Source organism: Hemiscyllium ocellatum, chromosome 21 (assembly GCF_020745735.1).
Source record: "Hemiscyllium ocellatum isolate sHemOce1 chromosome 21, sHemOce1.pat.X.cur, whole genome shotgun sequence".
In the NCBI taxonomy this organism is placed as follows: domain Eukaryota; kingdom Metazoa; phylum Chordata; class Chondrichthyes; order Orectolobiformes; family Hemiscylliidae; genus Hemiscyllium; species Hemiscyllium ocellatum.
The window spans coordinates 51,494,315-51,519,946 of NC_083421.1; the positions used below are offsets into that span (position 1 = coordinate 51,494,315).

General features: G+C 42.2%; 2 protein-coding genes across 5 annotated transcripts in view; one reads left to right on the forward strand and one right to left on the reverse strand.

The window, feature by feature from the left end:
- c5 (complement component 5) overlaps positions 1-5,871 on the reverse strand; it is a 126,793-nt gene extending 120,922 nt beyond the window's left edge. Inside the window, exons 1-2 of the mRNA XM_060841096.1 lie at positions 5,807-5,871; positions 4,865-5,057 (exon numbers count right to left, since the gene is read on the reverse strand). Of these exons, the coding sequence (XP_060697079.1) occupies positions 4,865-5,057; positions 5,807-5,871 (258 nt within the window). The remainder of the gene's footprint in view (positions 1-4,864; positions 5,058-5,806) is intronic.
- A 12,523-nt stretch (positions 5,872-18,394) lies between these two features.
- cntrl (centriolin) overlaps positions 18,395-25,632 on the forward strand; it is a 123,426-nt gene continuing 116,188 nt past the window's right edge. For all 4 annotated transcript variants that reach the window (XM_060841459.1, XM_060841462.1, XM_060841460.1 and 1 more), the window contains exon 1: positions 18,395-18,479. The gene's annotated coding sequence lies outside the window, so the exon portion shown is untranslated. The remainder of the gene's footprint in view (positions 18,480-25,632) is intronic.

The following is a 25,632-nucleotide window of genomic DNA, read 5'->3' on the forward strand; positions in this document are numbered from 1 at the left end:
TAGCTGCCAGAGGATGTGGTGGAGGCTGGTACAATTGCAACATTTAAGAGGCATTTGGATGGGTATATGAATAGGAAGGGGTTGGAAGGATAAGGGCCGGGTGCTGGCAGGTGGGACTAGATTGGGTTGGGATATCTGGTTGGCATGGACAGGTTGGACCGAAGGGTCTGTTTCCATGCTGTGCATCTCTATGACTCTATGACTAAGTGCCAAGGTTGTGCTACGTCTTGCATACTCTTGGCACGCCAACAGAATAATTAAGGACAAAGGCAGGATGTAAATCTGCAGAACTATCATGCCAGAGACAAGGGGGTGTCCAGAGTAGAAAAAAATAGTACTGTTGTTACAAAAAGCTGAATCATTTTGCTCACAAATGTATGGCAAAAAAAGCTCAACAAAAGTACAAATGGCAACTGGAGAGACACTAACTGTAGATACTGACAACTCGTATACACCATACAACAAGTTAGTTTAGTTAAGTCAAGGCAATAAGTCATATTTGACTTGTGACTGTGGAATGTGGACTGCCGTGGGAACATCAGATCAATAGAAAGTGTTAGATAGACACTGGTACATCATGGAACATTCACTAAAATCAAGCAATGAGTGACGACAATGCCAATGCGGAAATTGATAATGAAGTCACCTTGCAATGTGATGTCAACAGGTCAGGACTTGGAGCAACCCTAATGCAGCAAGATCAACCAGGTGCATTCACAACTAGGGCACCAACATAGATAGATTGACATTATGCCCAGATTAAGACTGTGTGTAAGCTATTGGTTTTACTTGGGAATGTTTCAATCAATGATTGGAAGAGACAAAAGTGACAATTGAGTCCAACCACTTCAAGGATTTTTTTTTGCTACTTTCTGCTCCAAAGTGTCTGCAAAATATAATATTCTGGTTGCAAAGGCATCATCTTGACTTCACAAACAGCAAAAACAGATGCATATTGCAGACCTGCTTTCAAGAGCAGCTCTCCCAATAAAGTGAAGGATTCAATAACAGAAAATGAAATCTTCCAGATTCAACTTGAAGCAGCAGCTCATGAAAGACCATAGGAAATAGGAGCAACAGTAGATCATTCTATCTTTTGAGGGTGATGCACCACACAGTATAATCATGGCTGATCGTTGAACTCAGTACCCTTTCTTCCCATAGCCTTTGACTCCTTTAGCCTGAAGAATTATATCTAACTCCTTTTTGAAAACATCCTGTACTTAAATCCTCTCACTATGAAGGCCAACATACCATCTGGTGTTTTCAGTGCCTTCTGCACCTGCATGCTTACTTTCAGTGACTGGTTACAAGGACACCCACTTCTTGTAGTGGTTGGCACCACTGCCACACAGTGCCAGGGACCTGGGTTCGATCCCAGCCTCAGTGACTGTCTGTGTGGGGTTTTCATGTTCTCTCATGTCTTCACCAAATGCTCCAGTTTCCTTGCACAATCCAAAAAAGTGCAAGTTAGGCGGACTGGCCATGCTAAGTTGTCCATAGTGTCCAGGGATGTGTACGTTAAGTCTGTTAGCCATGGGAAATGTAAGGGGAATGGATCAAGGTGCGATGCTGTTTGGAGGGTCTGTGTGGACTTCTTGGGCCAAATAGCCTGTTGCTACACTTGGGGATTCTATGACCCATGTCACTGGCTGCTAATAGAAAAAGTATCCATATATTCCTACTGTCTGCTTTCTGTCTACCAACCAGTTCTCCATCCATGTCAGTACATTATCTCTAAACCCAGTTTTAATTTTATATCCTAGTCTTTTAGAAAAAGAAGATCCATTGGACCTTATTAAAAGCCTTCAGAAAGATCAAGTAAACAATATCCACTGGAACCCTTTATCAATTCTACATGCAAACATCCTTGAAAAATTCTAGTAGATTCGTCAATCATGATTTCGTTTTTTAAATCCATGCCAACTCTGTCTATCCTGTCACTGTTTTCCAAGTGCTCTACTTTTAAATCTTTCATAATGGACTCTAGTATTTTTTCCACTGTTGATGTCAGGCCAACCGACCTTAAACACCTTGTTTTCTCTCTACCTCCTTTTTACTCAAGAGGTTACATTAGCAATGCTTCAATCCAGACGAACTAGTGCATAGTTTAAAGAATCATGAAAGATGACCAGCAATGCATCCAGTCTTTCTCGGGCTATTTCCTTATGTAATCTGGGATGTAGACTATTGGATCCTGGGGATTTATCAGACTTTAATCCCATCAATTTCCCCAGTCCCATTTTCCTATTTATACTGATATGCATCAGTTCCTCCCTCTCACTAGATGACGTGTTCCCCATCATTTTTGGGACATTATTTGCCCTGCTCTGTGAAGACAGAACCAAAATGTGTATTTAATTTGTCCATCATCTCTTTGATCCCTATTATAACTTCCCTTGTTTCTGATTGTAATGGAGCTAATGTCTTCACAAATCTACTTCTTTTCAAAAACCAATAGAAACTTTTACAATTCATTTGTATGTTGCCCACAAGCTTACTCTCCTACTTTATTTTCCTCTTTTAATCAATCCGTTTGTCCTCCTTTGCTGAATTCTCGACTGGTCCCAATCCTCAAGTCAGCTGCTCTTTTGGCCAATTTATGTGTCTCTTCTGTGGATCAAATATTTTAATTCCCTTGTTAGCCATGGTTGGGCCTCCTTTCCAAATGTATTTTTATGCCAGACAGGAATGAACAATTATTGTTAGAGGATGGCACGGTGGCACAGTGGTTAGCACTGCTGTCTCACAGCGCCTGAGACCCGGGTTCAATTCCCAACTCAGGCGACTGACTGTGTGGAATTTGCACGTTCTCCCCGTGTCTGCGTGGGTTTCCTTCGGGTGCTCTGGTTTCCTCCCACAGTCCAAAGATGTGCGGGTCAGGTGAATTGGCCATGCTAAATTGCCCGTAGTGTTAGGTAAGGGGTAAATGTAGGGGTATGGGTAGGTTGCGCTTCGGCGGGTTGGTGTGGACTTGTTGGGCCGAAGGGCCTGTTTCCACACTGTAAGTGATCTAATCTAATCCATATTCTTTTAGTGTTTACCATTGCCATTACACCATTACCTCATTAAGTAATGTTCCTAAATTTATCATACTCAAATTTAATCCTAAGTGATCAGTGACTGTTCAGATATATTAGAATGTTCAGACTTGCACAGATTAATGTGAAATCAAATTATACAAGTTCCTCATATTGTGATGTAGGGTGTGTGATTTGTATACATACTACAGCAAACATTTTTATTAACTAGCACCTACAGGACTAGGATTGTGCCAGTTGATTAAATATTCTGAATAGCCAAGAGGTATGTATAACTACAGTAAATGTTGATCGACCAAATCTTTGACACATCAACAGCCCTCAAAAAATCGATGTAAAAACATCAACACACCTCCTAATAAAATCAATGTAAAAACACAGTAAGTTAAAGAAACATAATGCAAGGGATATACAGATCATTATTATACTTTAATTACAGCATAAATACTCAGACATTGTGGTAGAATGTAGTATTTGAGTTATAGAATTTTTGCCAGTTTATCAAGAGCGTCAATTGAAAGGTTGCTGGTTAAAACAAGATTTTCTGCCATAACATTTATTTTAAATTTGGATGTCTGAATTTTGAATTACTGACATATGGGTTTGATATGTCTGAAGAGTTTAATGATTAATTTAAAAGTAGTTTTGTAGCTTTGGTGAGTTATTTTAAAATAACCTGACAAAGAAGTAGCCTTCAGAGAACTAAAGCATTTTTAGTTAAGTGTATAAATAAGCAAGGTAAATAGCAATGCATCAAGGTTTCTGTGAGAAAGTTCTGGCCTTTTCTTAAGCTTAGAGGAAGCACTCATAGCTTCATTGGATGAAGCTAGATGTGTAAAGCAATGCTTTAAGAATAGAGATGGTTAGATTTGTAAAATTAGAATACCTTAGTGCCATGAGTCTAATAATAGTTTCAGATGCAAAATGTTTGGTTAAAAGCCTAAAGAGTTTATTTCAAGCTGAGAATGTTTAAACTGAAGTGTATGAAAGTTCCAGGAAAAGGCTATCAGATTTTCCCAGACTGAGAGATAAAGTTACAACGAAATTAAACCTATTGAGATTTTCGAGACATAAATTTTCAGCGATGTAAGTATTGTATGAGGGGTGCTTTTGGGTACCATAGAGGGACGATTTGGGATCGGTAAAGGAATTTTGGGGAGGGGGGGAATTAATGGGATTATATGTTACCACATATATCAAATACTTCAAAGATGTGTTATACAGCAATAGTCTGGTTAGTCTATTTTATCTTAATTTCTCTTGCTAATTAAACTTCTTTTCTCAAGTTAAAATCACATTTGCAACATTGTATGCCTATGTTTCAATCAGACACCGCCTTGTTAAAGCCAAAACAGAACAAAATACGATCTATCAAATCAGATTTCAGTCAAGAATCTGATTTGTCCAGTAATAACATCAACTAGGAATATAACATGTAAGTATTAGCTGTGATTAAACTTCTCAGTTCAGGTCGCATTGCAGGATTTCAGCTACACTGTTTGATTTCATGGCACTATTACAAAATAAAACATCAGGGTAAGTGTCTTAGCCAATATTTAGCCTTGATCAATGTCATAAGGTAAAACAGATTACCATGTCATTATTTTGTTGCTGTTTGTGGGAGTTTGTATGCAAAAATTGGCTGCTGCATTTTCTACATTACAAGAGTCATGTTTTCATTGGCTGTAAATGCTTTTAGACAATATGAGGTAATGAAAAGCAATGTTTAAAAGCAAATCTTCCTTTCCAGTTTTCAAAAGGAGGTAGCACAAAAGATTGTCATAGCATTCTTTAGTTATTCAAATCATAAAAAAAAGACTTACTGTCAAATGTAAAGATGCTTGAAATCCATTTTCTTTATTTATTGTAACTTGTCCCTCTGAAAAGACCTTTCGCCTATCTGGGTAGCTTCTTAGACTGATTGAAATGCGTAATGAATCTGTATACCCATATGTTTGAACCACCACATTCTCAGTTGCTCCCACTCTAAAGATCTTAGGTGCTGTAACAAGGTACCTTAAAAACGGCAGTAAAATTCAGTTTATCAGACATTATACTGTTAATTAGACAAACAATATGCCAAAAATTGTATTCAACTATGATACAAGCTAAATATACCCTTTTAGTTTAACATACAATAAAGATTGAAACATGGATGTGGGATCACATCATCCCAGCATATTTATGTAGAAAATATGTTCAGATTGATTGTTTTACATTTGGGATTTTATTGGACTTCTGCAAAAATAACTGAGAAGCTGAAATGCAGTCAAACAAAATTGAAAAATGTAATCCTCTTCTACTGAACCTTAGCATGTTGCGTACTACTGTAGTATTCTTCGATTAACAAATCTTGAAACAATTTAATGCTCAAATGAATAATTATTATTCAAAAAGATTTAAAATAAAAAAGATGTTTACATTGCAGAACACCTCGAATCATACCGCTTCATTCTGGTTCAAGGTGTACACAAGACCTGGTCATTGTGCAGTCATCAAAAATAAAACAAACGTTAAGCAATCATTGGTATTGAAAAGTACTTTTGTACTGTTAAAGGAAGACTTGAAAATTAAGTTTAAAGTAAATATCTGCATGATGAAAGATTCTATGACCAAAACTGATGCTCGTACTATTGCAGTAGCAACTGACCAAATATTAAACTTTGGCAATCAATAAAACTACACAGAAATTGCAATGTAACATTTAAATTCCCACATTGCTCATGACATTTGTTTCTGAAAGAATTATAAAATAAATTACTTACGTGCGTTCTTGCCCAATACTGCTTCGAAAGAGAACCACAAAACTAATGATGAAAAGAAGTTTCATATTCAGATACTGACTACACAATTTCAAAGTTAGTGAAAACATTGAGTCAAATCAAAGGTTATAGCTACCTGTTATAATTTAGCTTATTGGTAAATTGTGTCACTATTTATTTTAGGTTAATAATAAATTAATCTGGCATGCTTACATTAAAGATTGAGGAATACTTTTGTAAATTATTAAACAGCGTGCAATGCTCTTCCTTTAACTTTATAAAGAATTAGAAAACGGGGATTTGGACATATCAGATTTGTATCTGTAGAAAAATGCAATGGCTACAACACAGCAATGACTAATGTTTTGTAGTTGTTGTGGGAAAAATCACCAGCCTCGGAGTCAGAATCGGGGTTCACGACAGAGTTTACTGTACAAGGAAATACTGAACCTCCGGGGAGAGAAAGGCACCAACAGCACAGTGGTCAGCTGAGTGTCTTCTCTCAACCCAGAGCACATGTCAAGACACATTTATACATTTTGTAATACAATATGTCAGTGATGAGGTTATTGTCTTTGTAACATGGTTTGTTTATTGTAAACATTGCAGAATCTTTGATAGTTTTGATGCAGTCATTGTCAGTTCCAGCACAGCCTTTGTTAAGTTCAGCGTGGTCATTGTCAGTTTCAGCACAAACATTGTCAGTTTCAATGTCTGTGCGGACATCTGTTGCTGTAGTAGTAGGTGCTAATAGCTCTTCCTGAGAAGGGCAATTACTGCAACCCTGGCTATTATCACTCTGTATTGAGTTTGTATCAAGCTGTTAGCATTTTTATAAGAGGTGTTGGCTGGACCCAGACACTTTGGCAGGCAGTGTCCGTTAATCATGTGTATTTTCTCCCCCAACTGCCTTAAACTAATCAACTAGGTTGTGAGTGATTTGTCCTGGCATTTTGGTAGCCCCAGGTAGTGTCTGCATTTGCTCTGCTGTCTCTCTCCATATTGTCCCCTGGCAGCCATCTTGTGTGTCAAGTGGCCAATTCATGGCTCAGCGGCCATCTTTTGTGTCCGTGTGCCTAGTGTCACCCTGCCCAGTACCATCTCCCACTTCATTCTCCCCATTGTGGTCAAGGAGATGACTTTGGAGATCTCCCGCAGACCACCTAATTCACATGTAGAGGTAGGTCATCTCTAGCAGCTCCTCCTGAGGGATATCAAGGAGTGCCAGTTTTGTCTTCTGTGGTGACACTCGCTGCTGGTACAGTTCTCGTTAGTAGCGTCTTACAGCAGAGCTTTAAACACTCGAGGCCCATACAGAATACCAGCATGAGTGCAATGAGAACTATCCTGTGCGCCAAAGAAGGTCCCCAAGATTTACCTATCAACCAATTTAGCCAGCTGTCTGCAATTGTGGCTCCCTGTTGAAAATTATCTAGCTGATCTCGGATATTCTTGATGGCCTCTGTAATGTTATAAGTGGCATCAATAACATGGGTGATATAATTGTCACCAATAATTGTACAAACTCACCCCTCCTTGCTGTGCTAATTGATAGTCCAACTGCGTACTGTGTCTACTACGTATAGAATCTGAGTTCAGCCAGCTCTGTATTAATTGCTTCCAGAGCTTTTGAGGTACTATTGCCGAAGATAGTCAGGTCACGTACGAGGTAATTTTGGTTTTTAGCGTTGATGACCCCTGTTGCGCCCCCCTCAAAGATAGAGAATCCATATCCCAATGATGACCCCAAAGTGGTGGGGACCGGCCAGTCAGCACAGAACTCCTGACTGATGGAGCAGGTCACTATCCTCCCCTGAAAATGTCTTCCACTGGGGCATGATACAGTAAGGGGTGCAATTGTCCCTACTGCGAACAGGTTAACAGGCTTGCATAAGTCCCCTTAAATAGATAAACAAATCCCTTCGCCGCTTGGTAACATACATTATCCTGTCCTTCCATCTGCCTGTCCTTCCATCTGTCTGTCCACCCATGTCGCCCCTGATCTCCCGGGTACCCCCCACCCCCCGGCCATTGGTAAGTATTGAATGGGTACAGCCATGTGGCAGAGCTGCCATGATTGCCATTGCACTGACCATATATGAATTGTCTGCCGGTGGTCACATTCAAGCATGCTTGCTCGCCGCAGGTGCAGGTAAACTGTCCCCTCATGACCGCACAGTGCTGGTGAGTGCATTGTGTCTCGACGCATGAGTCATTTTTCAGAACGAGGGCATAAATGCATCCCCATCCCTGCCCTGTAAAACAGAGTGGGTAATTACTAGGTTTTAAATGGGTTTTCCCTTCCCTAGACTGGGAGACCCAACCGCATGGGGTGGTGGTCCTGCCTAGCTGCACACATCGACCCTGGAGCCCCCATTTGTATTTCCCAATCTGCCCCTTACATAATGCTCCCGAGGTGTCTCCTGTATATAGGTCGTGAGGGGTCCATTCCAGGGTGGCCACAAATAAGGATTCTACATTTCGGTTTCCACGTAAGCTTAGGTTTTATAGAAGAGATTATCTTCAAATCCCGACACGTAAACACAGTGAAGTACACAGAGGTATATACATTTTACAGTTAAAATAAAGTTATCAGTCAAAGTCTTTGTTTTCGTCTGGAGGTGCAGTCATGCTTCTGTGTGATTTGTTCAGTTGGGATTTTGATACTCCCCCCGGGGTGACCATCTTGTCTGCTGTTCCTGTTTGCACCTGGGGAATGGTTAATGTAATCAGTTTGGGCACAGGAGTGTTTAAACAGTTTTAGTTGGGTCAAAAGCTTCCATGTGCCTTTTCCTTTAATATCTATGCAGCCCCGCTTATTACCATGCCGTATGGCCCTTTCCATTTTGGAGCAAAGCCTGGTTTGTCAAGCAATGCTCGCACCAGCACATGGCTTCCTGCTGCTGGGACCTCAGGGAAGATTTTGATTTCCCCTTCTTGTCCTCTTTGTCCTGTTTATCAATTACAGATTTCTGCATCCCTTTCAGTTGGACATTTAATTCTATCATGTACCGCCGAATTTTGTCTTTTAGTGGACCCACACTGGTGCTCCCTGTGATTATTTTCTCTGGCAATTGCATTGTTCATCCGGTCCTTAATTCATATTATGTTAGCCCGATTATCTGCTTCGTGGTGGCTCTTAATTTCATTAGAATGGCTGGCAGCACCTCCGCCTGAGGTCTGCATAGCCTTAGCTAAAGTATTTTTGAGCGTTCTATTTATTTTCTCTACCATCCCTGAGCTCTAGGGTAATAGGGAATGTGAAATTTTCATTTAATGCCGAGTGATTGGCAGACAATCTTCATGAAGGTCAGAGTCGACCTGGAGGAGTAACCCCACATTTGGATTACCTCCCCCCCCTAATATTCTGGCTACAGTGGTTGCAGAGCAGCTTTTGGTCAGGAATGCTTCTATTCATCAGGTGAATTGGTCTTTGATGACCAGGCAGTACGTTTTCCCATAGGAAGGTGGTAGGTGTATAATCTATCTGAAGGTGTTCTCATGACCCCTTGGTCTGGGCTGGTGTCCCATCCTAAACTTTCATTGGTCTTCCTGGATTATGTTGTGCACAAACCATACATCTGCGGTAGTACTTGGCCGTGTCTCTTCCCATTCCTTTCCACCACCACTCTCTACCTGGGCTTGCTATCATGGCCTCTCTATGTGTATGGGAGAGCCCATGTTGCAGTTCAAGCAATGTGTTCAGTATACATGCTTGTGCTACCATCTTGTCTGTTTGCCTCCAGGCACCACCCTCCCCTTTGAATGCCCCCTGCAGTTTCCATTACTCTCTGTGGGGTGTCTTCCTGTATCTGCTGAATTTGGATAGTCTCTTTTGCTAATTCAATAGTGGCTATTGCAGCCTCATCAATGGTTTCTTGTTCTAGGGCTTTCTGAGCTGCTCGGTCTGCTGCCTGGTTTCCTTTGAATTTTAGCTGAAAATGTGTTGCTGGTTAAAGCACAGCAGGTCAGGCAGCATCCAAGGAACAGGAAATTCGACATTTCGAGCAAAAGCCCTTGATGAAGGGCTTTTGCCCGAAACGTCGAATTTCCTGTTCCTTGGATGCTGCCTGACCTGCTCGCTTTAACCAGCAACACATTTTCAGCTCTGATCTCCAGCATCTGCAGACCTCACTTTTTACTCCTTTGAATTTTAACCAACCTGGACTCTCTTTTGCTGGCTCCTTTTGATGGCCTTTTAAATTTTATTACTGCAGCCTCTTTTGGCCGTTCACTGGCAGGCAATAATGCCTGAATTCTTAATTGGTGTCTGATAGGGGATCCCTCGAGGTAGTGAACCCTCTTCTACCCCATGCCACCATGTAGCCATGGACTATACCGAAGACATATTGACTGTCTGTATGAATATTCACAATTTTAATTAGTTGTACTTATTTGTTGCTTTCAGGATTCCCTGGGTCACTAGCCCTTTCACTATCTCCACAACTGCTTTTTCTGTTTCGGGTTTTAGCGGGTATTGCCAGTGTGGCTTATGCTCCAATCCGGGAACCCTTATAGGGTATATGTTAACTATACCTGTATCTAACTTTGTCACTGCCCATGCTTCGGGAAAGGAGGCACAGATGGCTCTGAATTCCCCCCTTTTCGAGGTTCCAGTCCCTACTGGTTACTGTAGCCACTTTAATAGTTTCAAGGTGAATTGTAAGTTTCCCAGTCTCAGTCTTTTGACTGTCCTGTCTGGGCCAAATCAATTTCCATTTTGCACAATTGATTAGAACATTATATTCTCTCATGAGATCATTGCACATTATGGTATCCTGGTTATTTTGGCATGCATAGAATGTCATGAGGATTACATATATATAGAGAGAGTTTATTTCTATGAGGGGTAGTTTTGCTTAGGTAAGCTGGTGTTTTATTCCCTCCTACCCCGGTTAAGATTTGGAGATGCCGGTGTTGGACTGGGGTGTACAAAATTAAAAATTACACAACACCAGGTTATAGTATTCACCTGATGAAGTAGCGTCGCTCCGAAAGCTAGTGTGCTTCCAATTAAACCTGTTGGACTATAACCTGGTGTTGTGTGATTTTTAACTTTGTACACCCCGGTTAAGTGAATCATTTTATTTGTGTGGGGTAAGGGTAAGTTTGTGATAAATACAGCCGCTCCCATATCTACTAGTATTTCATATTTCCTCCTTCCTATTACTGTGTGCAGACAAATGCTCCCACTCTCTTCCCCTCACAAATGGGGCAGCTGGTTATCAGCACTGATTATCTTGGGACTCAGCGGTGTTCTGGGTGGTGTTTGGGGGTGGTCCGTGCTTTTCCCAGCAGACTGCTTCTATGTGTCCTGTTCTGTTGCAGTGGCTGCAGTATTTTATATTGTTCCCTGCTCTCTCGTATTCTGACCTTCCCCCCCTGCTCTTTAACTGGTCCTTTCTCCACCTACTCACTTGTTCAATTAAGCCTGCTAATTGGTATACGAAGATTACCCGTATCTTTTTAGTTTTATTCAATTTCTGTTTATCTATCCACTCTCTCTGCTGTGCTAATGTCTGGGATGGATCCCTATCACTTTTCTTCATTTGCTCTGTCAACCTTTGTCTGTTTGTCTTGTATTTCTCAATAAAGAAATCTGCACTAACCCCCTTAAAACTTCAATCTGCCATTTAGCAGATTGTGTATCCTGGATATCACCAACAGTAAAAGTGTTCCTAACCAGTGGGGACTTCTCTACTGCCCCAGCACCATCCATACAGCTGTAGCAGCCTCCTAGCAAGGTATGCTTTCTCACCCCTCCCGCCAACACTACTAGTCAGTATCTACCGGTCGGCTGGGAATGCTGGCTCAATAGGGTATGCTCTCTATTTAGACTTCTCTACCCTCCTGGCCACCTCTACTGACCCAACGCCTCCAGATAGGCCCAGAAACCAGCCTTTAGCCTAATATGCTCTCTATCGGTGGGACTCTTTACCCTCCCGGCCACTGACACTATTCAAGGTCTGTCATTCTACTACAAACTGGCAGGGTATCACTGTTACTCACAGTGTCCACACTCCCCACCTTGGTAACGTGTGCTCCACTAAGGTTTGGCTCTTGGTCAGAGTGAGCAGCCCCTCCTCCTCACCACACTCGAAATTACAAGTACAGACTGCACCCAACTTTTAACTTAAACTCTAACTGGACTCTGCATTGTTCACCCCTACACAGTCCAATGTTACCTGACCTTGCCACTTGTGTTTCACAACTCCAATTGAGGCCCTTGGTGCCTCAATTCCTACTTCAAATCCCAACCTTCACGTGGGGTGGGGGCGGGGGGGCTACCCCTCTTAACAATTGGTTTAAGGCAGGGTTTTGAGACAGGCAGTGACTTGTCCTCTGGCTGATTCAGCACAGCAGCAGGTTGTTACAATAGTTAACACAGTTAAATACTTATTCTCCACAGACAGGCACTTAAAATTTTTAATTAAGTCCTATAGTAAATTAGACATTACAATTGGTATACCTTTTAAATTGTGGCTTTGGCTCGGTCTGACTCTTCCCGTTTGCGGGCACAAATTGGTTCTTACCCCATCTCCCGATTTTGGCCTTCAACTAAGGCACTAGTAATAAGAACCCTCCTCACAGTGCAAATTGTTGTGGGGAAAATCACCAGCCTCTGAGTCAGAGTTAGGGTTCAATGACAGAGTTTATTGTATAAGGAGTCTGGGGAGAGAAAGACTCAACGGCATGGTGGTCAGCTTCGAATCTTCTCTCAACCCAAAGCACGTCAAGACACTTTTTATACATTTTGTAATACAATATGTCAGTGATGATGTTATTGTCTTTGTAACATGGTTTGTTTATTGTAAACATTGCAGAAATTTTGAGAGTTTCGATGCAGTCATTGTCAGTTCCAGCGCAGCCTTTGTTAATTTCAGTCCAGAAGTCCATTGCTGTAGTAATGGGTGCTAATCGCACTTTCTGAGAAGGCAATTACTGCAGCCCTGGCTATTATCACTCTGTGAGTCCGTATCAAGCTGTTAGCATTTCTATCAAAGGTGTTGGCTGGACCCAGACACTTCAGCGGGCAGTGTACGCTACTCATGTGTATTCTCTCTCCCACCTGCCTTAAACTAATCAACTAGGTTGTGAGTGCAATGTGCTGGCATTCTGATGGCCCCAGGCAGTGTCTGTATTAGGTAGTTAAAATCCCCTATTATTACAGCCTGTCAATAAGTCACTGAAGCTGAAAATGTGTTGCTGGTTAAAGCACAGCAGGTTACGCAGCATCCAAGAATCAGGAAATTCGACGTTTCAGGCCAGAGCCCTTCATCAGGAATGATATCATTCCTGATGAAGGGCTCTGGCCCGAAACGTCGAATTTCCTGTTCCTTGGATGCTGCCTAACCTGCTGTGCTTTAACCAGCAACACATTTTCAGCTCTGATCTCCAGCATCTGCAGACCTCACTTTTTACTAATAAGTCACTGAAGGCAAACATACAGGTGTAATAAACATGAGAATGATGGAGCAAATCAGCAAGTCTGGCAGCAGCTGTGCAGAGACAAACAGTTAACGTTTCAAAGCATTAACTGTTTCTCTCTCTACAGATGCTACCAGACCCGCTAAGTTTCTCCAGCATTCTCTGCGCTTGTTTCAAATTTCCATCATCTGCAGCATTTTGCTTTTTTTAAAAAATGCAGATGTAGCAAGCAATGAGGAGGGCTAATGAAATGTTAGCCTTTATTGCAAGAGGATGAGTATAGGAGTAATGAAGTCTTGCTGTAAATATATAGAACCTTTGTTAGACTGCACTGAAATACTATGTGTAGTGTTCGTCTCCCTAGTACAAGAATTTGATTTATTATTGTCACACGCACCATTATACAGAGAAAAGTACTGTTTTGCATGCTAACCAGATAAATCATACCTTACATAAATACATCAGGATAATAGTACAGAATGCAGAATGTAGTATTAAAGCTACAGAGAAGGTGAAGAGAAAGATCAACTTTAATAAATAAGAGGTCCGTTCATAAGACTAATAACAACGGGGAAGAAGCTGTTCTTGAATCTGTTAGTACTTGTTCTCAAACTTTGTATCTTTTGCCTCGTGAAAGAGAGTATAACGTGGTGGAAGGGCTCTTTGATTATGTTGGCTGCCTTCTTGAGGCAGCCAGAAGTGTAGACAGAATCAGGGGAAAGAAGGCTGGTTTTCATGATGAACTGGGCTGGGTTCACAACTCTCTGTAATTACTTGCTTCTTGGGCAGGATCAAACCAAGCTGTGATGCATCCAGATAAGATGTTTTCTATGGTGCATCTAAAGAAATTAGTAAGAGTTTTTGTGAACATGCCAAATTTCCTTCACCTTCTGAGGAGTTAGAGGTGTTCATGTGCTTTCTTGACTGTACCATTGACTTGGATAGACCAGGAAAGATTGTCAGTGATATTTACTTCTAGGAACTTGGAAGCTCTCAACCACTTCCACCTCAGCACCACTGGTACACATTGGGGCATGTGCTCCATTCTGCTTCCTGATCAGATCCATTGTTTTGCTGATATTCAGGGAGAGATCGTTGTCTTCACACCATATCACTAAGCTGTCTATCTCTTTCCTGTACTCTGTCTTGTCATTGTTTGAGATCCACTATGGTGGTGTCGTCTGCAAATTTGTAAATGGAGTTAGAGCTGAATTTTGCCATGAATCTATAAGGAGTATAGTAAAGGGCTGAGTTCACAGCCTTGTGGGGTATCGGTTTTGAAGATTATTGTGGAGGAGATGTTGTCAACTCTCCTTACTGATTGCGATCTGCGAGTTAGAAAATCAAGGATCCAGCTGCAGAGAGGGGAGCAGTCTTCTAAGTCCCTGGGTTTGCAGATGAGTTTGGTTGAAATTATGGTGATGAAGGTGGAACTAAAGCCAATAAATCCGAGTCTGATGTATGTGTCCTTGTTACCCAGATGTTCCAGCGATGACTGTAAGGCCAGGAAGATGGCTTCTGCCATGGACCTATTGCAATGGTAGGTGAATTATAGTGGATCAAGGCTGGAGTGGATTTCAGTTATTGGTAATGTTTCAAAGCACTTCATAATGATAGATGTCAGAGCCACCAGACAGTAGTTATTAAGGAACATTGCCTGATTTTCTTTGCCACTGGGATGACAGTGGTCGTCTTGAAGTAGGTGGGAACCTCGCATTGCAGTAAGGAAGGATTAAAGATGTCTGCAAAAGCACCCACCAGTCAGTCTGCACAGGATATGTCTGCCACAGCCAGGGACTCTATCTGGGTCAGTCTCTTTCCAGGAGTTCACTCTCAAGAATGCTGATCTGACATCTGTGGCAGTGACTGTGGGTACAAATGGACCTGAGGCTGTCAGAGGGCTGTTGACATCATTTCACTGACCTCTTTTCAAAACAAGCAAAGAATGCACTGAGCTCATCAGGGAGAGATGCATTGTTGTCAGCAATTTTACTCGACTTTGCTTTGTAGCCCATTATAATGGGTAAGCCTTGTCTGTCGATGTGTTGTTCGTATGGTTAGTCTAGGACTCTCACTTAGTCTGGTATTGTCTCTTGGTGTCAATGATAACTTTGTGAAGATATACAAAGATACTTCAGAAAGGAAGTGCAGTAAAGGTTCATCGAACTTGTTCCTGGGATGGCAAGACTGTCCTTGGAAGAGAGATATACCAAACTGGCCTGTATTCTCTAGAGTTTCAATAAATGAAAGGTGATTTCACTATAACTAACAAAATACTTAAAGGAACATACAGAGTAGATGCAGCTAAGACATTTCTCCTGGCTGGGGAATCTAGGGTGCACAAACTAAAAACAGGGACACTACTTAGATCCAAGATGTGGAGAATTTATTTTACTTAGAAGGTTGTAAACCTTTGGAATTGTCTACCACAGACGACTTTAAATATGCTTCATACAGAGATTGATATATTTCTGATTACCAATGGTGTAGAGAGTTATAGGGATGGGATGAGTAAAGGCACTTAAGTATTCAATCATCCATGATAATACTGAATGATTGGGAATGCTCTACAGGATGAATGGCCTACTCCTGTTCCCAAGCCTTATTATTCTTACACTTATCTGAAATTTGATTACATATTTGATTCTCTATCCCTCCCCATTTGCGATCACCATGAACTCACCCAACACTGTGTTGCCCCTTTTATGTTTTTCAGTCCTGACCCAAAATATCGACTTTCCTGCTCCTCCAAACAGTTTGACCTACTGTGCTTTTCCAGCTCCATCTTTTCTCAACTCTAGCTTCCAACATCTGCAGTCCTTAGTATCTCCTCCCCGTGAGGATTGTGTTCCCATTCCTATTCAAATGTAATCCATCTAACTTGTACAGTTTCATTTCTCCCAGAGAAGGGCCCATTACCTCAGAAATCTAAAGCACTCTCTCCGACACCATTTCTCCAACCACATAGTCATCTACTTTATCCTTCTAATCCTACTTGCTACTGCATGGCTGCGGAAATAATGTGAAGATTAATTCCTTTAAACGCCTGTTTTGAATTCCATTATTTAACTTCCTAAAGGTCAAAAGTCACATGACATCAGGTCATGGTCCAATAAGTCTATTTGAAAACACAAGCTTTCAGAGTGCTGCCCCTTCTTCACTTTACCTGATGAAGGGTCAGCACTCAGAAAGTCTGTGATTTCAAATAAACCTATTGAACCATAACTTGGTGTCGTGCATCTTTTGGCCTTGTCCAAACCAATCCAACACTGGCACCTCCACATAAAGTCTGCTTGCTGGATTTAGTTTCTTTTTCCTCTATGTCGTTAGTCCCAACATAGACAATGACTTCTTCAGCTCCTCTCCCACTTCACAAAGCCCTTCCACATGCCATGTTGGAATCCCATCCAGGTCATAATAGCATTTGGACAACTTCCCTCACTAATAAATGCCCTACTACTGTTGCTCTTCCACATTTCTCCCACACTCTGCCCATCCTAGCAGTTATACCACCTAATGCCATGGTCTTGGCTGTAGCTGGCCTGCACAAAGGAAATGTCAAATACATGTTTTTCCAAAACTATAAGAAAATTTGTGAGCAAGATGCCTTCACATGATTTCCTCAATCCCTGCCTAATCCGCTTTTTCAGCCTCTGTGCCTGCAATTCCTTCAGCTGTGGATGACTATGTCCTTAAACCTGCTATTTACAACCTCCCCTCAGGAATTCACTGTATTGCCCCCAGCTGCCACTTTTGCTCCAAACACCAGAGTTCAAGTTGCTCCAGCAAGGGCACTTCCTGAGCACATGATCATCAACTGCCAGATACAGCTACGATTTCCCACAAAGCGCAGGATGTGCGAAGTGCAGCCTGACCACCCCAAACATAAATTAACTAAATAAAATATGGATCCTTCCTTTTATTTACCCTTACACCTGCTTAAGTATCAACAACAAATATATCATTCTTATTTATATACCAGCTCCCGCTCAGGTCTGCCACTCTGTTAGGTACTTTCCCTCATTCACTGATTTGGGTAATGCTTTCATGGGGACCTCACATCACTCACTCCTCTCAATGCTACTGATTTTCTGTCTCAAGGTCCATACCTCAGGACTATTTGGGCGGCATGGTGGCACAGTGGTTCAATTCCTGCCTCAGGCAACTGACTGTGTGGAATTTGCACGTTCTCCCCGTGTCTGCGTGGGTTTCCTCCGGGTGCTCCGGTTTCCTCCCACAGTCACAAAGATGTGCGGGTCAGGTGAATTGGCTATGCTAAATTGTCTGTAGTGTTAGGTAAGGGGTAAAAGTAGGGGTATGGGTGGGTTGCGCTTCGGCGGGTCAGTGTGGACTTGTTGGGCCGAAGGGCCTGTTTCCACACTGTAAGTAATCTAATCTAATCTATTGTGTAGGATTCATTAGCTCCACCAATATTGTCGAGATAATATATATAGTATAGATAATATGCTCCACCAATATTGTCTAGGATTCTGAATGCAGAAACTGTGCTTAATCTACTTTGTACTGCCTCCTTACTCTTCAAATTATTTCATCCTTCATAGAGTACAATCCCTTCTATTTCTCATCATTGCCAATGTGGTGTTGGTTTATATGTATGATTTTAAACCATTTGTTTTTATGCATTAAACTACTTTGCTTAGAGAGAAACTAGTTGGCACTTATAAGCTACCTGGGTGTATCCAGCAATGGGCCAGCTTTGTGTATTGTCATCGAGTATTGTAACCAAGCACGTCTCAAAGGGAAAGAATTGCGCACATTGCGCCTTGTTCAACTCCAATAACACCAGAATGATGATCTAAGGATCAAGGAAGACCAGACTGCCTTCAAATTTTTAATTGTGTTTTTCACATTCACCCCAATTACTCCTTTCTCGCCATGTACTTCATGGATGGCATTGTACTCCTTGCTTCAATTTCTTCTGCTTTAAAGTTTCCATATTTTGTTTACAATTCATCCGTTATGTTATATTATGTCGAGCTTTAGAAAAATACTCTCCAGCATCTTCTTCTCAATTCGCAATCTTTCCCAGTTTGACCCAGCCTCTGACCGTTGGAACCGTTGGCGTTTGGTTCTGGGAACAGCGGAAGGAAGAAGCGCGAGGAGACCCGCCTCCCACCCTCCACAAACAAAGATGGCGTCGCCACAAGGCACCACAATATCATCTTCCTCACTTCATCTCGCCCTTACTACCATTATGTGAACCGGCTCCGAGCCGAATTCACCACAGGTATGTTTACAGCAAGGAAACAGAGGCAGTACTTTTTTTTTGTAAAAAATGTTTAAATTACATTTCGCGGCCCATCAATCTGGCTAAATTCCAGGGGAGGGAGGCTGGTTACCATGTCAACGGGAAGCCGACGCACAGACTCTTAAAGCATTCTACCTGCATATGCAAGTTTAATGTTAAACTTTGGTGGGATTTCTTTTAAAACATTATCTGTCATGATTTAATTAATCAGTTATTTTCAAAACAACCGTTTAATCTGAATTGCGGTATAGGTATGTTACTTTTACCTCGAGGAGTGATAGGAGTAGTTAAGGAATGGGCGATTGTGATGAGCAAATTGATGCATGTTACAAGTTCTGCATTCGTGCGGTAATCCGCACCTGCAACTGGATTTTGTAAATCACAGACTTTAAAGACTGGTAATGTTGTCATTGTCAGGCAACTGTTGAGAAAGATTATGATCAACAATGTTCATTAAGTATATCCAGTTTTAAGGGTTTAGGTCAAATTAGACTGTTGAAATCAAATGAGATTTTGCCGCTATGCAGTGTTAATTATTATTGGTTAATTTGGATAAGTACCTGAATAAGAAATATTTGGAGGGATATGGTCAGACTGCAGGCATGTGGGTTTAGTTTTGTTTGTCATTATAGTCAGCATGGACTGGTTGGGCCAAACTGTCTGTTTCCATTCTGTATGACTCTGACAATGGTTCAAAATTATTTGACTGTTGCCATAAAGTAGTATAACTACCACTTTATATTTGGAGTGTAGTTATATGTTGACCTGGTGATCTGAAATTCAAAATTGGTTTGTGCAAAATATTGCATATGGTAGTAAGTTTAAATAACATGTTGGATTAGCAAATGGCAACCCTAGTGACAGAAAACTTTACACTTGCAACACTTTTATTGTGGATCAGGAATAAACAAAGCTAATGTAATAATGATACAAAGACAAAGTACTGTGGATAGTAAACATCTGAAATGAAAGCACAAAAGGCTGACACTAATCAACAGCTCTGGAAAGAAACTAAGTTATTGAGTTAGAGTTGTACAACATGGAAACAAACCCTTCAATCCAACTCGTCCATGCTAACCAGATGTCCTCAATTAATCTAGTCACATTTGCCAGCATTTGACCCATATCCCTGTAAACCCTTTCTATTCATTTACCTATCCAGATGGCTTTTAAATGTTGTAATTGTAATAGCCTCCACCTCGTTCCATACATGCTCCATCCTCTGCATAAAAAAAGTTGCCCCTTCGGCCCCTTTTAAATATTCCCCTCTCATCTTAAAACTATGCTGTCTAGTTTTGGACTCCCCTACTTTGGGAAAAAGACCTGGGACACTCACCCTATCTGTTCCCCTCATGATTTTATTAACATCTATAAGGTCAGCTCCTGACAGCCCAGGAAAAATAGTCCCAGCCTATTCAGCCTCTCCCTATAACTCAAACTGTCCAACCCTGACAACATCCTTGTAAATCTTTTCTGAACCCTTTCAAGTTTAACAACATTTCTATAGCAGGGTGATTAGAATTGAATGCAGTATTCCAAAAGTGGCCTAATCAGTGTCCTCTACAGCTGCAACATGACATCTCAACTCCTATACTCAAAGCCCTAACCAATTAAGGCAAGCACGCCAAATGCCACCTCCACTTCCCTGTCCATCTATGACTCCACCTTCAAGGAGCTATGAACCTGCATCCCAAGGTCTCTTTGCTTGGCAACACTCCCAGGACCCGACCATTAAATGTGTAAGTCCTGACCTGACTTATCTTACCAACATGCAATACCTCACATTTATCTAAGTTAAACTTTGTCTGCCCTTCCTCAGCCCATGAGCCCCTCTGATCAAGGTCCCAAGGGAACCTCCTTCACTGTCCACTACATCAATTTTGGTGTCATCTGCTAACTTACTAACCATTCCTCCTATGTTCACATCCAAATCATTAATGTAAATGACAATAAGCAATAGACACAGCACTAATCCTTGTGGCACACCGCTGGTCACAGGCCTCCAGTCTGAACAACAACCCTCTACCACCTTCTTCAAGCCAATTTTGTATCTAAATGACCAGCTCCCCCGGATTCTCAGTGATCTAACTTTGCTAACCAGTCTACCATGTGGAACCTTGTCTAATGCCTTGCTGAAGTCCATATAAACAATGCCCACGGCTCTGCCTTCATCAATCATCTTGTCGTTTCTTCAAAGACTCAATCAAGTTCGTGATACACAATTTCCCACACACAAAGTCGCATTGATTATCCCTAATCAGTCCTTGCCATTCCAAATACATGTAAATCCTGTCCCTCAGAATTCTCTCCAATGACTTGTCCATCACTGGCCCCCAGGCTTTTCATGACCACTTTTCATAACGGCAAGTTAAATGCTTCTGTTGATGACCTATTTATCAGATCTTCAAAAGTTAGAGATGTTCTGATTGTGGATATGTTTGCCAAGCTGAGAAGTTGATTTGCAGACATTTCGTCCCCTGTCTGGTGACATCTTCAGTGCTTTAGAGCTTCCTGTGAAGTGCTGCTGTACTGTGTCTTCTGAAATTTATTTGATTCCGTTTCTGCATCTTCGGGTTGCCGGTTCCAGTTATTTGTTGTAGTGGCTGGTATATTGGGTCTTGATCAGTGTGCTTGTTAATGGAGTCCATGGCTGAGTGCCATGCTTTTAGAAATTCTCTGGCTGTCCTATGTTTAGTTTTTCCTGTGATCACTGTGATGTCCCAGTTGAATTTGTAGTCCTTGTCATCTTTGTGTGTGGCTAAGAGGGACAGCTGGTCGTGGCATTTAGTGGCTAGTTGGTGTTTGTTGATGCAGTCTGACTGTTTGTCCAATGTAGGTTTTCGTACAGTCTTTGCATGGATTCCTATAAATTACGTTAGTTTTGCACATGATGGGTATAGGGTCTTTTGTCCTGGTGAGCTGTCGTCTGAGTATAGCTGTCAATTTTTAGGGTGTCATGAACCCGAGTGATTGGAAAAGTCTGGTTGGCTGTTCTGAGATGCTTTTTATGTAAGGTAGTTGGCTATATAACAGATTTTAGCAAACCAAGAAAATAAGGGAAAGATTTGATAGAAAGGAAAGTGGGAGACATTAAATGTCAAAACAATAGACAGTGCTGGGCAGAAAGAGATGATAATGGGAAAAGTTAAAGAAATAAAAAGCATGTGTAGAAGTGTTGTATGTGTCATGAGTAGGTGGGACTTGAACCAGGGCTCGAGAGTGTGGTGCTAGAAAAGCACAGCAGGTCAGTCAGCATCCGAGGAGCAGGAGAATCAATGTTTCGGGCAGGAGACTTGAACCAGGGCTTCCTGACTCAGAGGTAGGGGTGCTACCACTACATCACGAGAAACCTGGAGTTGTTAATCTTGTTTACATTTTCTTATTTAACCTTTTTTTCCTAATCATCCTGTTCAGAGGTGTTACTACACACTTCAGGAACTTGGTGGGACTTGACCAGGTCGTTTGGGCCGGGGTAGGGACAATATCACTGTGCTACGAGAGCCCCCCTAGAGCTGTTGACCTAATTTTTCTAATCGGCCTGTTCAGCGATGTTATTACACATCATTGGAACAGGTAGAACTTGAACCTCGGTGTCTCACTACCACTGCATCACAAGAGGGCCCAGCTATAATGTTTACCCCAAATCACACATGGTTGTGTCTCTTACATAGTGATGCAGTAAAAGGACACTATTGTTAAAAACTTTATTATACATTTTTTTCCATCACCAGGAAAACACCTATGTGGCTAATGAAGCATTAAATAAGCAAACCCTGTTAAGGGCAATGCTGTCATCTAAAAAAAAATTAGGGGGAGGGATAGGGAGAGAAGGAGCAGACTAAATTGAGTTGGACCGTGAAATAAAGCACTCTATCCCTCACGGTGCCCACCTCTCCATAAAGGCATTGAGAGCATTGGTGGACACCACGTGTCCTCTCTAAGGACACCTAGGTTCCAGTATAACTGTGGAAGATGGTCATGCAGTCGGCAGAAGTGACTGCCACCACAGCCCACTGCCTGGATCTGTTTATTGCTAAGCTGGTCATGTGTAAATTGAACAAGTATCAATGCATTGCTATGTAACAATGACAGTGGTAATTAGGGAAAATGCAGAGGTCCCTTGCTACTTTCCGTATATAATCCTTTGTATTTAATCTATTTTCCTAATCAGCCAGTTCAGAGATGTTATTACTTACCTCTGGAGCAGGTGGGACTTGATGCCAGGTTTCTTAATCCAAGGGTAAGGAGTCTAACACTGCACCACAAGAGGGATCCCTGGAAGTTGTTCACAGAATTAACAATTATTAGCAACAGCAAACAATGGATCAGTGGTTATGGTCTGAAATGTTGAATCATTTAAGTCCAGAAAGCTGTAAAATGTCTAATCAAAAATGGATGTTTTGTTCCATGAGTTCATGTTGAGCTTTATTGTAGAGCTGTAAGAGGCAGTGAAACTTCATTTTTGGAGCAGGTGCCCGCCGTTTAAAAAGTCATGAGGGTTTGAAGATACATTGTGCCTATTTTTACTTGGTTGCAGTTCTTGACACAGAAGTCTTCTGTTACATCAGCCAGCCCAAGTAGAATCACAGTTATAGTTTAGGAGGCCCTGCCGTAAGGGCAATGAAGCTCTCAGTCTATCTTGCAGCCTGGGGATACCATTCTTTCAAGCAACAGGTTGGTGATAGTTCTGGGGCCTCGGTCTCTCTCTGTGCTAATTAGCTCCAGTAATTTTGTGACTTGAGGTTCAGCAAAGCAAGATAAAGGATGTATGTGATGGTAATTTGTTGTCTGTTTAAACTGTGAACTGCTCCCCTGACTCAAAGCAGTGTAATTGTCTATGTCAATGTGAGTGGTGTATGTATCTTGTTCATTCATGGGATGCAGAAGACGCTGGTTGGGCTGTTTGTTCCCACCCCATTGTTCCTTCATAGTCTGGTGATGAGCCACCTTCTTGAAATGCTCCACTCTGTGTGTAACAGGAATTCCAAAGTGCTACTAGGGAGGAAGTTCCAAAATTTTGATCCATAGGTCAATATATTTCCAATTCAGGATAGTCTGTGTGGCTCGGAGAGGGAACTTGCAGGGAGTAGTGCTTCCATGTATCTGCTGCCCTTGTCCTTCTAAGAGGTAGATGTTGTTGATTGGAACTAGGCAACTAGGGATGAGCAATAGATGCTGGCTCAGCTAGAGATGTCCACATCCTACAAAAGAATGAAATGACGCACTGGGGGGTGCGACAGAGAACTGAAGTAACAGAGGTGACTAAAAACCTGGAGTTATGCATATGATTCAAATGGAGACATTTAGTAGAATATATATTTATCACCCATACAAAGAGGAGATCCTATCATGAACAGCAAACATACTGAATTGAAGGATGTACAAATAAGTTGCTGGGCGTTTCATCTGGAAAGAGTGTTTTGTGTCTCAGATGGTGGAAAAAGAGGAAGCTGTTACAGTTTTTGCACAGGAAGGTGCCATGGGAATCGGTCTTGGGGGAAACCAGGTTGGTATGGAAGGAAGCTGAAAAATGTGTTGCTGGATAAGCGCAACAGGTCAGGCAGCATCAAAGGAACAGGAGAATCGACGTTTCAGGCATATGCCCTTCTTCAGGAATGAGGAGGGTGTGCCAAGCAGGCTAAGATAAAAGGTAGGGGGGAGGGGCATTGGGAATACGATAGGTGGAAGGAGGTTAAGGTGAGGGTGTTAGGCCAGAGAAGGGGTGGGGGCTGAGAGGTTAGGAAGAAGATTGCAGGTCAAGAAGGCGGTGCTGAGTCTGAGGGTTGGGACTGAGAAAAGGTGGGGGGAGGGGAAATGAAAAGGCTGGAGAAATCTGCATTCATCCCTTGTGGTTGGAGAGTTCCTAGGCGGAAGATGAGGCGCTCTTCCTTGGGTGTCGTGTTGCCATGGTCTGGCGATGGAGGAGGCCAAGGACCTGTATGTCCTTGGCGGAGTGGGAGGGGGAGTTAAAGTGTACAGCCACGGGGCGGTTGGGTTAGTTGGTGCGGGTGTCCCAGAGGAGCTCTCTGAAATGTTCCGCAAGTAGGCGGCCCGTCTCCCCAATGTATAAGAGGCCACATCGGGTGCAGCGGATGCAGTAAATGCTGTGTGTGGAGCTGCAAGTGAATTTCTGACAGATATGGAAGGATCCCTTGGGGCCTTGGAGGAAAGTGAGGGGAGAGGTTTGGGCGCAAGTTTTGCATTTCTTGCGGTTGCAGGGGAAGGTGTCGGGAGTGGAGGTTGGGTTGGTGGGGGCTGTGGATCTGATGAGGGAGTCGCGGAGGGAGTGGTCTTCCAGGATTGGTTGGTCTAACATACGAGGAACGGCTGAGGATCCTGGGATTGTATTCATTGGAGTTTAGAAGATTAAGGGGAGACTTAATAGAAACTTACAAGATAATACATGGCTTGGAAAGGGTGGACGCTAGGAAAGTTTTTCCATTAGGCGAGGAGACTAGAACCCGTGGACACAGCCTTAAAATTAGAGGGGGTCAATTCAGAACAGAAATGCAGAGACATTTCTTCAGCCAGAGTGGTGGGCCTGTGGAATTCATTGCCGCAGAGTGCTGTGGAGGCCGGGACGCTAAATGTCTTCAAGGCAGAGATTGATACATTCTTGATGTCTCGAGGAATTAAGGGCTACGGGGAGAATGCAGGTAAGTGGAGTTGAAATGCCCATCCGCCATGATTGAATGGCGGAGTGGACTCAATGGGCTGAATGGCCTTACTTCCACTCCTATGTCTTATGGCCTTATGGTCTTTCCGGAACGCTGATAGGGATGGGGAGGGAAATATATCTTTGGTGGTGGGGTCTGTTTGGAGGTGGGAATGTTCCCTTACACAGGTGAAAAAGACAGAAGGAAGGGGAGTATGTTGTTTGGTGTGGAACTGGCTGAGAATATGTTTAAATGTACAACCTGGCCATATGGAAAACGAGATTTGAAGAACCATTGAAGATCTGGAAAGCAAGAGAAGTAATAAAAGTATAAATCGGGTAATAGGATGGATGTTATTAAAGACACTGTTATGGGTGAAAGAAATCCTCATTTGAGAAAAAAGGAAGGGGAATCAAAACTATTTGTATTGCAGGTGGCATTCTGATATATTTCTGACAGAGAAACTGGAACAGTGG